We start from the raw sequence: 13109 nt of genomic DNA on the forward strand, positions 1-13109 counted from the left end.
AGTATTTGTCAGCATTTATAACTTCTCATATGGAGACATATTTTGCATTGTTACAACTATGTTTTATTATATTAGCATTCAATATGGTGGCTCGTGGCGATGGTGCAGTAAGACACAAATGCCTTTGATGTGGGAGACCGGTGTTCAATTCCCACGTGACACCACCACCAATGTGTCCCTGAGCAAGACACTTAACTCCTAATTGCTCCAGGCTTGTCACCTCTGACATATACTGTATATAGCAATTCTATGTCGTTTTATGTCGGATAAAGTGTCATCTAAATGACTAATAATTAATTAATCATTATCTGTTTATACTGCATACTCCCACTTATGGTGCCCACAGGAGGAGTTACATTTGTAAAAACAAATATATCAATAAACTGTACTTACAATGACATTAATGTTTTCACACACACACATATATATATATATATATATATATATAAATATAATCTAACAACTATACTTATTACTAGTCAGGCATGTTTCAATATCTGCAGTTCACTATTATATGAAAAGGATATTTTCAAAAATAGAAAATATAGTGTTTAACATGATGTTTTTTTTATTAAACCAAACTAAAAGGTGTTTCCACCTATTAACGATGTAATAGGCCCATTGGTCTTCCTCATTGTCTCTTTTTCCTCTTCATATATCCAATTACTGAAATTATTTCATGAAGCATTAGCATAATAATGTCTAATGCTTCATGAAAACTACTCTTTTTCTGCATTACATTATTTGCATTTCTCTGTAATACCAAATTATGTGTTTGGCATATTTGGAAATATATCTTTGCTAGAATTTTAAAATGCCGTTTTGTGCGTCTTCACAACAGGAGTTAATGGTAATGGACCTAACAAAGAGGCAGTAGGGTCGAAGAAGTTATCCTCTTATTTTGATTGAGCTGTCATCATTTCTTCCCAATTTCACAAATAGCCCAATTAAACAAATGTCAAACTGTGGTTGCTGCCCATCAGATCACAGACAAAAATGTGCCTATTTAGTAGACAGAAAAATGTTTGCAGCAACAGTAAGCCATTTAATATTAGACAGAGCCTGACTCACTCATGTAGGAGGGATATGAGCTTTTTATCTAATCAGAGTTATATTGTTTACGAGTGAGATGGTGACTTGAGTAACCATGTTATGAGCTGAACTCTCATGCATATCAATGCACGATTGGCATGGCAGCTCCCTCCTGGGACAAACCTTCCAACACACAGTTTTGCCCTTTGAACCCCTTTATAATTATTAAACTCATCTTATTCCACAGTGTCTGACATTTATATTCTGTATCAATGTCTTCCAGCTCTTCATCGAAGCAAAGAGTAAAATATTCAAACCCAAGACTCGGGGTTTTTTATGACTGCACCATTCAGTTAGATGTAAATGATCTAGATGCCTTGCACATCATTTTATACACATTTGGCCAATATTCAGCATGAAATATTTGTTGTGAGTCTGAACGGTGCTTGACTGCACAACATGATTTTGACTAATCCGCCATCAGGGCAGTGAGGTATAGAAGGATAAATCAAGGCAAATGGTGGACATTTGCTTTTCCTCCTACATGTTTGTTGAATTGCCTTGCTGTGAAGGTGGAAATAACCTCTCATTAGTGCTGTGAAAGGAAGGCAGCCTCTTTACTACAAAATACATAACACTGAGAACAGTAGTAACACTAGCACTGTTCCAGACAAACAAACAATCATTATGCAATCATCAGAGTAACTCTGACTGTCAAACTAATTAGAATAAGAATGAAATCATCTTGACTCAAGTCTAATCAGTAACTGTGAAGATGAGCAACTCTCCCAGAGCTAGAATTGCAAAAATGAATCCGTAAGATGGTAATAGTTGGCCTAAAGCTGCTCTGCAGGCAATAACTAACCTTGTTGTTCTCTTTAAGTGTTTGCATAGAACTTCACATCCAATTTAGCATCATGGTAGTGCCAAGAGACCTTAGTCCTGATACATAATGTGATTGTTTGGAAATCATCACGAACACTGTCACAGTTAATCTTTGTAACTTGGATTTTATATTCCATTTCTTTCTGTTTTGGAGCTGCGCGTTGGCATGATGTCACAAATTAAAAGCAGGAAAAAACTCCCCTGTCTTGTTCCCGGTCATGGGAAAATATGGTGAGTGTTCACTTGAGCAGAAGGATCTTATTTAAAAGCTGATGTTCAGCAGTGCTTCCCTTTGAGACACACAAAGCTTAAAAGGATCACACAATGCTCAAAATGTATTTCTTGTTCGCTTTTGTCTCAGGAGACTGTGGAGACAAATGGCAGTGTGATCCTGAGCTCAGACTTTAAAGTGAGTATCCTGTAACGGTAGTGAAATGTGTATATGTGTGTTATCTTTGTGGAAAGCACATTCTGTTGTCTCTGTAAATAAATCTGACTTGAAATCTCAGCCATTTCTTAAATTTCAGATGCACACTCAGTTTATTATCTCTTCAGGTCTTTTCAAGTATGAAAATAACAATATTGAAAATAAATAATAAATAATATAGTGAATTACATTGTGATTTTGATTGATCACCATATGCACCACATAACTATGAATCTCTTGTTTTGACCAAATGCTTTTTCCTGTGCTGGAATGAAAACATGTCACCAACATCCTGTGCTTTGCTTATTCCTGCTGACATGACACTTTTAAGGATGCTGCATTTTAAATTGAACTTTTCTTCACATTGCAAACGCTCATGATAAGTACACTTTTCTTTAATTTGAGCACACAGTCTGGCGTTTTTTTTTACCCCCAAAAGCAATAGATGATTCACATCAAGAATAATACACATCACCGTGACATGTGAAATTCTGTTGTCTTAAATAAATTTGACATTTCATCACAACCAGAGCTCACACATCACTTGAAAGAAAAGAAATATCATGATTTTAGGGCGACAAAAAGATGAGATTCATTTACAATTTGACATAGACAGCAGTTCATAGAAATGCACAGGTGCTAGGCATACTGGTATAGTAGGAATGTGGACTGTGAATTGCTGATCACATGGATAATGTGCCCACGTGATTCACAGTGTGTGGTTTGTGTATTTGGTTTATATTTGTGACGACTCCATTGGATCTTTAACGCGCCGCTTTGCTATTTATATATTTACAATAAATCAGTAAACAAAGTTACCGCACACGAATGTCACGCTTCAAGTCAACCGAACACCACAGAAAGTCACTTGGTAGATTCGAGAGTGAACACTTTCCTGATTGAATATTCTGTATTCTTCTCTCCCTTATCTGGCTTGCTGGTAGAGAGGCAACAATAGTAAGTCTCTTTATTCAGCTGAAGAGTTTTGTTCCAAAGCACAATACAACATCAAGTTCATTCTTTTTTGTTTGTATTATTTGTAAAGGTTTGACAAAATAATCTTAACTCAAGGTCCACTTTCTAGCATCACAGAACAATAATGAAGAAATGGAGCAAATTTGACTTGGCTTCACTATTTTATTAGGACCGTCTCATCTCTACAGAGCTTTTTAGCGCGTTTCAGTTGTTCAATTGTTTTGGTTTAACAGCCCACATCTTTACAGTTTTGGGTCACTCTCACTGTTTCCAGCCACAGCAAGCAGCACTTTTCTGTGAAAAGGCTTTGATAAACTGACTGTACACTACCTGCTCAGCGACAAAAAACCAAACAAAGTAAGAGACTAGCTGCTGAACATAGTGGAGAATTGAGCAGCTAAAGAAACATATTTCCCTCAAGGTTAAGAGCTAAGGTAACGAATATTGATGGGATTATTTCCATATCTTCATTCAAGAGAGTGGTCTTTCAATTTGAGAGCATGACGTATTGATTTCACTTTCAGATTTTGTAATGCTTGCTCTTGGATTTGCTGTGCTTCTGCAAAAGCTGTATGCTTGCACTATGGTATATTGTTACCTGCACATATTTCCTGCACCACTTCAGGGCTGAAGCTGGAGGCAATGGAATATAGTAATCCCATAAATCTTGGGCCTACATTGAACAGGTGGACACAGAAACAACTCCATCAGCTGGTTTGGAGCGAATTATCCAGGCTACGGCAAGGCGTAGTTACGTCAGTAGTTGGCTGTAATAAACAAGACGTATGCGTTCCAAACCAGAAATAAAACCAGTCGTTTGGACCTGAGGACCATTGAGCTTAGAAAAATGGAAACAGCTGATCAGAAGTGAGTTACAAGTTTGCTACGTCAGAACTTTTTTAGACAAAGACAAAAACCACCTCAAGCGAGTACAATTAATTTTTTTTGCCGTTTCCATCAACCTTTTCTACTGCGATACTACGAAAAGCGCATTAAAAAACGATGGAAACAGGGCTACTGTAGATGAGAAGATTGCGCATCAATTCTGGAGCTTGAGCTCGGAGATGATTAGCCTAGCTTAGCATAATGACTGGAAGCAAGGGGAAACAGATAGCCTGACTGACTGCAACGTTCAAACTACTCATACAAAAACCTATAAAGCTCACTAATTAACATGTAGTGTCTCATTTGTTTAAACTTAAAAAAAGACATTGTGGTGTATTTTTGGACATTGGAGATAGGCTGGTTCCCCTGCTTCTAGTCTTTATGCTAAGCTAGGCTAATCACCTCCTGGCTCCCTATACCTCCTGGTTCCTGGTTCTTAAAGCCTGTCCCTGATATCGATCTCCTCATCTAATTCACAGAAAGAAAGCTTATTATTTCAAACTTCCCTTTAAACCCACTATGTGCTTGACTTTAACGTCATGTACAATACATGTATTGTATTGTATGTGTGGTAGACACATTATTTTGGAACAAAACTCTTCAGGTGGAAAGTATGGAATGTGTTTAACTTCCTGGAAAGTTGATGAAAATAGCACGACTGTACGAAGCTGACAAAGAACAGAGAAAGGATAGCACAACACAAAATGAACAAACACTACAACCAGACAATTGTTGGTGAGCAAAGTAAAAATTCAAAAACTCAAAACAAAATAACTTAGTCACTGGCCCTACAGCGTTTGAGTCCAGTGTCCGCTGGGATGGAAACCAGTGCAGTCCAGCGGTACGAGCTCCAAGTTCTCACTGATAGTAAGATAGCAAAATAAAAATAAAGCGTGCAAGCAGGAATACAACAGATATTCTATGGCAGGCAAACATTAAAGAAGTGCTGTACATTCACACCCAAAGTCACACAGATCCAGATTCAGCTTGGTGACCTGCATCTTTTGATCCACTAACCTCTCATTTTATAAAGTCTGCAGTGTCCTTCATCCCCGCCCCCGTCTATTTTCTCCTGAAAGTCTGTATAATGTCCCCCCTGAGGTTTAGGAGACTGATGCAGTCTCTCTCTTGCTCTCTAGCCTGGTCCCAGCTCAGAAAATGTTTTAGCGCACTCCAGAGATGTGGCAGAAAATGATGACTATGACAGCTGGGGGTTCCTCCCAAAGCACGTATCTAGGACAAAGCTGGCCTCCACTCTCATAGCGACGTGGACTGCTTGATGCTGTGAAAGCTGACCCGTGAAGGTGAAGTGGGGATGGACATGGCCTGGGTCATCCTGGCTCGGATGGAGTGCTGCTCCTGCCAACGGTGGAACCGCTTCCGCACAGCTGATCGCACCTGTCAATAACAAACCAGGAAGACTCAGTCAGCTGATTGATCTGTGTGACTTGATTCATGTGTTTACTGAGATATAACCTATATATATATATATATTTATTTTTTTTGCTGTTAATAGTAAATTAACAATAATTCACTATAAAAGTCAGTGTGTTTCTGGTCAAAAACATAAAGTTTGATTATTATACAGCTTTTTACGACCCATATTTACATTTTTAGCTACCTCTAGGGGCAGTGCGATGGTCGCGAAAGGAGGAAGTCAGATGACGTATTTTAAATAGCGACACATACTGTAAGAAGACAGGATGGACTTTCACACAGGAGAATGATGTTATGTTATTTAGTTCAGTTCACTGCAGTTCATTTATTATTATCCCAGGTGGAAAACTTGACAAGGATCAGAATCAACAACACAAATACACAAAAGATACATACACAAAAATGAAATAAAATAAAATGTAACCAGTACATACAATCCACTATAAATAGGCCTACTACAAAAACATAAAAATAATTTAAATTTAGTTTAGAGTTTTACGTTAAATAGAGTTACTGTCTTCCGTTACGTAACATTACTTACTTTAACCCAAGCTATGGCCCATTTCCATGTGTTAAACATCATGTGAATTATGTGACATTATGAAGACTTGAAAAGCCTGTCGCTGGACGGGAAACGCGAATACAGCAATATATGTTGAAACTTGACAATCAACCTATTTTGTCGCCTGGAATGAGGACTTGTTCAGCAGTTGTTCTGGTTCAATGTGGTTCAAATGGAAAAGCAAAAGAATATGGGTTGCATTAAATTTTCATTGTCAAAGAAAAACATAAATAAAGTACTAGGATGGAAAGAAAACAAGAAACTTAGGCGAGTCAACATTATGAGTCAAAATTAAGAGAATAAAATTCCGAGATAGATTTTAAGTTAAAGTTAAGATTAAGTTAAAGGTTCACTATGTGTGGTCCTGTATTTGTCCAAATTTCACTTCTCTTCTTACTTCTAATAAACCAGACGACTACTACTATTTTTTCTACTACTACTCCTTCTTCTTCTTCATATGTATTCAACGTACTCTGTAGAGCAGTTTGTCTGTTTGGGATACTGTACTGCGCAACATGGTGACTTCCATGGAAGGTGGCCCCGCAATGTATGTAGATAAAAATGGCTCATTCTAAGGTAATACAAACATACATGTAAGGTCTTAATACACCTCTGAAAACATACAGTAGTTATGTATATTATATTGCATTATTTGTCTATAGATCCTCCTAAATATTACACACTAAACCTTTAAGATATTCTGTGAAAATGTAGACTCATGTCAACATGATTCCCATTATTAGGACAAAGTGAAAATTAAAAGATAGAAGTCACAACTATCAGATTTACCTGGAGAAATCTATAACAAAATAAATCCAAACTATACCACATTGAGTCATGCGATATTAAGTGAATGTCTGACTAACTAGATCATAATTTAATGTCTCTTAATTTTGACTTAAAACCTCATAGCTCTGTCTCTCATGACTTGAAGAAATTATTTTTTTAATCATTCCTTTCAACTTCTCATTTTTACTGGCAGAAATGGGCTTCTATATATTTACAGTCCCTGCAATGTAAAGCTGAATTTACAGCTCCAATTCATACACATTTTGTAAACAGAATCTATGTGACAACATGCTATGAATCACTTTAATGATGATTAAAAAAGATTCCTCCTCTTTCATTCTTTGTAAAATGAATTTTTCCCCATGTGTCCCACTTCTTTCCATTCTGTGCCTCCAGTCATCACAATATTGTTTCAATGGAAGAGCTTTAACCTAAAAGTGCGAACCACACAAAATACAAAAGCCTCATTTTAACACACTATAATATTTTACAGCTCATCTTGTAATTTTTTGCAAACCAGCATTATGTTTGGCTACTGTCCCTCAGCCTAAAGTTTGTACAGCTAATCCTCTGCACACATGTTTTAGTACTAAATGTTGTGTCCTTTTCTCTTGAATGTGACTCTGGGTATCCTTTGTTCATCGGCCTCATTTCTTCCCACTGCTTTTCTGGTACTCTCAGCCTGAAACAAAACACTAAATCAATATCCTCTGTAAGCTACACATGCTGCTTAAGCCCCTTACTGGAGCTACAACATGGTTCATAATAAGATATTCATTCATCATCCAGCTGGCTAACACGGTGTGAGGTGGTAACCAAAGGGCAGCAGTCAGCTGATATTACATCCACATGCTGAGGAATAACTTGAATGATTATTCCAAGATAAGACGTAGATGGAGCTGGGTTTTTGGGACTGAAACAGCAGATTATGATTCAGCTGATGAACCACCTTGATTAAACCCAAAGATCTAATATAACCCCCCATGTCACTGTGAAAAGTTCAAGCTCAGGAGGACACTATTCGTGTCTATTCCGCAACATCAGGCAGTATTTCACAGGTTGAAGTCGACGCCACAAGGGTATTGGTCGAAACATTGGAGAGCATGCTCATAAAGAAGCTGTCCTTTTCTGAGATGAAACACTTATGTTTGGCTTGTGTCCTCTGGCATAAAGTATGATCAGTTAATTCTCCACACACACATTTTAGAACTAAATATCCGTTTGTCTTGAATGTGACTGCGGGTGTCCTTTGTTCATCTGTCTCATTTCTTCCCACTGGTTTCCTGCTACTCTCAGCTGATAAGACGGGATCTGGCTCAGGTGGCACTATTAGGGTCTATTCAGCGACATCAGGCAGTATTTCAAAGGTTGAAGTCAAAGCTAAAAGGGCATTGGTTGAAACTTTGGAGAGCATGATGAGGGTGTAGTAAATTTACACTTTTAAGTACCAAGCTGTCCTTTTCTGAGATGAAACCTTTAAAGGCTCTAAAATCTGTTTCGTCAATCAGATCCCTGCTGTGACTGATGAGGTCCCGCATGAATGCAACATTTTCTGCCAAAGTTCAAGAAGTTTTGTTTTTTCATGTAAGAGATTTGTCACGGTCTTCGGGTTGTTGGTGTTTGGGGATTTTCGGTAAGCCGTTCCTCTTCTGTCTCCGTGTTGTCTTATCTCCAAGTTGCATGCTCATTGTTTCACAGCTGTATACCAGTGTTTTCCAAACCTTGTCTCTCATGTTCTCCTCTGATGTGTGGATGTATGGATTCTCACTGGATTCGTTAAGGAATACTGTGCACTGTTCCACCTCACTTACCCCTGTAAGTTTTCGCCCGACTGTTCTTCACTCACCCTCCCTCCATCTTTTAAGTGTCTGCATCTGGCTCCAAAACCCCTGTTTCCCATGTCTGCATGATGGCAGACCATAACAAGATTTTCTGTATTTTGTGTTCTCACTGGTTTAAAGTGGTCAGGACGTATTTGGAAAAAGGAGGAGGGGAGCATTATGGGTTTTGTGTGAAGGAAAAAAGTACAAAGGAAGATGATGATATATATGATGGATTTTTTGTTGTCATGCTGCATAAAATGTGCAGGAAAAGAGCAACATGACATGCATTTTTTATTACATCTAAATATGTATAATGCACACTTTTTTCTATATGTATGTATGTAGCCTATGTCTTATTATTAATTTTCTCTTGCTTGTGCAACTGTAGTCTGTCTGTCCATTCTCCAAAACATATTACAAAAACATGTCACCAAAACCCGCCACCTTACAAAATACTGCATATACTACATGATAAATAATAAAACTACTACTACTACTAATATTAATAATAATGACATCATCCATTAAACATAAAGTAGCATGCTCTGTATACATGCATATTAATATTTCTGTGCTATTTTGAGAGGGTTTCAACCCTGATTTCTCCGTGGATCCAAATTAGGGCTGACAATGTCAGAAAGCGTAGAAAGTGATGTCACTTATGTCGTACATGACAAGTCTTAATTGTGTCCTTAATATAAGTGCTGGAAGCTCTATCACGCAACTCCCTGCAATCACAAACAGCAACAGCCACCAAAAGGGAGAGTGGAAGCGCCTAAAGAGGGAAGTATTATAAATAATTGTCTGATGCAGGGGGAACACAAAATGTTAGATCGATAAGCGGATGTGAATGTGCTTACCTCACTGTTTAGGAAGCAGTAAAATACTGACACAAAGAAGCCCTGTGTGAGAGGAGGAGGGAGATAAAGAGAGGAACAAAACATCAACAAAAAGGAGGGCATTCAAAACATCAACGCCCTGATCCTGTTTTAATCGCATACACAGCAGCTTATCACACACGTTACATTCATTCAATCATCTCTGGAGAGGAACACAGTAATTTTGCTGTGCACTCATTACAATTACTTTCTGTCTTTATATAAAAAAACATACACCCACACAAAGATGGCATAATACTGTGTTTGTCTCTGAAAGCCTTGAGGATATTCAAACCTTTGTTGTTAAATCATACCTGAAAGGATTCCAGAAATGAATTGAAATATATGAAGACGATTTGAGAGATCTCATCTTCCCCCGGATTGACAAAGAACAGCATATAGGTGATTCCCAGGAGAGGAAGAAGTACCAGTGTAGCCTTCACAGCTTTCCTGTAGATGAGCAGACAACCGTGGGAGAAATACTATTGTCTACAGGCACCATTTTCTTTACGACAGAAGCAACAATCCACTGATCAAGTTTAAAATGAATTATTCAAGGTGTGTACATGCAGGAGCATCTGAAAAGTTTTGTCTCTTGGGTTTCTTCATTGCAGACGCAGCTGAATACAGCAGATTACATTCAATTTACCTGTATTGGATTGTCTCTGATGTGGTAGAGGCTCGCAGTTTGGTCATTAGGATTCTCACAATGTTGAAGAGGAAAATAAAATTGATCTGTGGGAAAATCAAACACAGAAATGTGAGGCTCTTTATGAAGGCTTTGTAAAGTCTAATAATATCAGATAAAGTTTCTGTTTGGGGGGCACAGATTCAACAAACAACTAAAACTGAGAAGAGATGTCAGAAGCAAGAAGAAGGACAACTACAGAGAAAGTCGCCAGATAGTACCAGCAACTCTCAAACACATCAATAAACGCCATCTTTGGACTGATTTCTCATTTACAAACAAAGGAGGACGCGCCGGAAGCAGGGTGGTACAAAACTCATCACCACATTTTCAATATTTTGAAATAAAGCAACTTGGTGGAAACCAGAAAAAATGCTGTTAAGAGGTACATTTGTTTGGCATTCATAACTGCATTTTAAAAACGTATGTGTTGTTGATAGACATCTGTCTGCTCTAGCTAGCCGACTGAAAAGAATCCCAGAGTGAAATGGCAGCTGGTAGCAGTGATAACCCTAACTCAGACTCCACAGAGAGAGGGAAACATTTTGGCCTTATTCACTTTCTTGCTGAGAGTTAGATGAGGAGATTGATACCACTCTCATATCTGTGCTGTAAAAGTAAAGGTACTGCCGGTGTAGGTACCAGATGTGCTCGGGTGGTCAGATCTGTTCGGGGGCCTGCGTCTGCTGGCAGATTGTGATTGGCTGTGCGTCGGAGTGTTTACTGATATAGTTTTTGTGGGTCCTCAGATCAACTATGGAGAACTCAGAGCCGTTAAATAATCTTCTTAAACTTATTTAATGGCTCCGGGAGAACTTATACAATGAAATATAGTGAGACTTAAATGGGACCATCAGCTGTAAAAGCCCTGAGAGCAGAAAGGCCATGATCGGCTAATTAATGTTACGACGCTAATGTTAGCTGATGATCAAGTTAAAGAGGTGGTATTATGCTCATTTTCAGGTTCATAATCTTATTTATGGGTTGCACCAGAACAGGTTTACATGGTTTAATTTTCAAAAAACACCATATATTTTTGTCATACTGCACATTGCTGCAGCTCCTCTTTTCATCCTGTGTTGAAGGCTTCGTTTTAGCTACGGAGTGATGCATCTTGTCTCTACATGATTTTTGTTGGGAGTTGCACATGCTCAGTTCCTAGTTAAGCACTACTAGCCAATTACAAGCAGAGAAGGGCGGGTCAATGAGAAGCCGGTAAACACGGCTTCGGTTCAGCTGTACATGTTGCCGACCAGCTTGGCAACATGGACTGGAGAGAGTTTCAGAGTGGTGAGTTATTAATCTGTAACAAAAGTATCTTTCATCCATAAAGTTTTAACTGAGCTCTGTCTCTACATCACAGGAACAACTTTATGTCCACTGACTGCCTGGAGGGTAGCTAGTGTTTGGAAGGGAGAGGAGAGCTGTGGGCTGCAGCTCGCTGTTTTTACACCAGTGTTTTTGAGGGCGTGTCGGACTAGCTGCTTGGCGAGCGTTATATGAGACGCATTTAGCTTTCATCCCTGTGATGTCATAAAAAAGGTATTTAACTCAATAAAGTGGAGGGAAAAAATCCAAAAACCATAACACCTCTTTAAGAGCTAAAGTGTGTCTGTACGTTGTTGCCATATTGCCAAAGCAAATGTGAAATAAAAGAAAACCTTTTTATCAATAAATAAAGACCCCAAGCAGATCTGATACCTACATCTGTAAATGGGGAACAGTGTAGTTTGTCCGAGTGACGCTGTCATAGTGTGACGCTACCGGCAGGCGCAGGCCCCCGAGCAGATCTGACCACCGGAACACGTCAGGTAGCTACATCGGCAGCTGGCTAACTTAGCTTAGCACAAAGACTGGAAACAGGGGGGAAAAGCTAGGATGGCTCTCTCCAAAAGTAACAAAATCTGACACCTCAAAACCTCTCCAATTAACACATTATATCTTTGTGTCTACATTTGTTTAATCTGTGCAGAAACCAAATTGTGAAAACGTCAATTTGTAGTCTTACACAGAGACTTCAGGAAGTGATACTGGTCTTGTCCAACAAACAGTTAATATAAATATATAGTAATATATTATTTAATACATTGCACATGATATAAATGGGGCATTCTGCATATTGAGTACTTTTATGTTTGATACTTCCAGTACATTTAACTGATAACTTTTGTTTTGTTATGTCTTTCTTTGAATTGAATTGCTAAATTTGTAATATTGTATTTTTACATGGTAGCATTACTACTACTTTGACTTCGAAGTAAAGGATTATTTCTTCCACCACTGTTTACAACAGCACACACTGACTCAAAATAAAGTGTCTGTGGAACATGTCCCCCAGTTTTAATAGTTTCTGGACAGCAATGGGGCTCTAAGGCACAAAGGACTAAGCTAGTTGGCTGTACAGATAATACGCGTTTAGTAGGAATAATTTGTTATTGGTTTTTGTCTTTTGGGGGGATTTGTTGACAATAAGAAAAACATTAAATCCTTAAAACAGTTTCTTGATTATCTGATTTTTTCCCCCCCAGTATGATGACAGGACAAAATCAATAGCTCACACAATAGGTGCGAATTACGTAACATGGGAGTAAAAATAGCTGTAGGAATACTTTCCAGGGGTAGTTGACCTGACCTTGGCCCAAACAGATGCATGGCAATCTTTCAGGAACCATCCATTATACTGCTCCTCACTGCTCCCATGCTTAAGTTAACAGTTTTAATGACATCC

At 38.4% G+C, this 13109-nt stretch overlaps 1 protein-coding gene across 3 annotated transcripts in view; it reads right to left on the bottom strand.

Annotated features, from left to right (window-relative positions):
* Positions 1-2565: 2565 nt before the first annotated feature.
* LOC123983599 (corticotropin-releasing factor receptor 1-like) overlaps positions 2566-13109 on the bottom strand; it is a 62180-nt gene continuing 51636 nt past the window's right edge. For all 3 annotated transcript variants that reach the window (XM_046069871.1, XM_046069870.1, XM_046069869.1), the window contains exons 11-14: positions 10343-10428; positions 10008-10143; positions 9676-9717; positions 2566-5602 (exon numbers count right to left, since the gene is read on the bottom strand). In XM_046069871.1, coding sequence (XP_045925827.1) covers positions 5462-5602; positions 9676-9717; positions 10008-10143; positions 10343-10428 — 405 coding nt within the window. In that variant the 3' untranslated portion in view covers positions 2566-5461. The remainder of the gene's footprint in view (positions 5603-9675; positions 9718-10007; positions 10144-10342; positions 10429-13109) is intronic.

This window comes from Micropterus dolomieu, linkage group LG14 (assembly GCF_021292245.1).
Source record: "Micropterus dolomieu isolate WLL.071019.BEF.003 ecotype Adirondacks linkage group LG14, ASM2129224v1, whole genome shotgun sequence".
Classification (NCBI taxonomy): Eukaryota; Metazoa; Chordata; class Actinopteri; order Centrarchiformes; family Centrarchidae; genus Micropterus; species Micropterus dolomieu.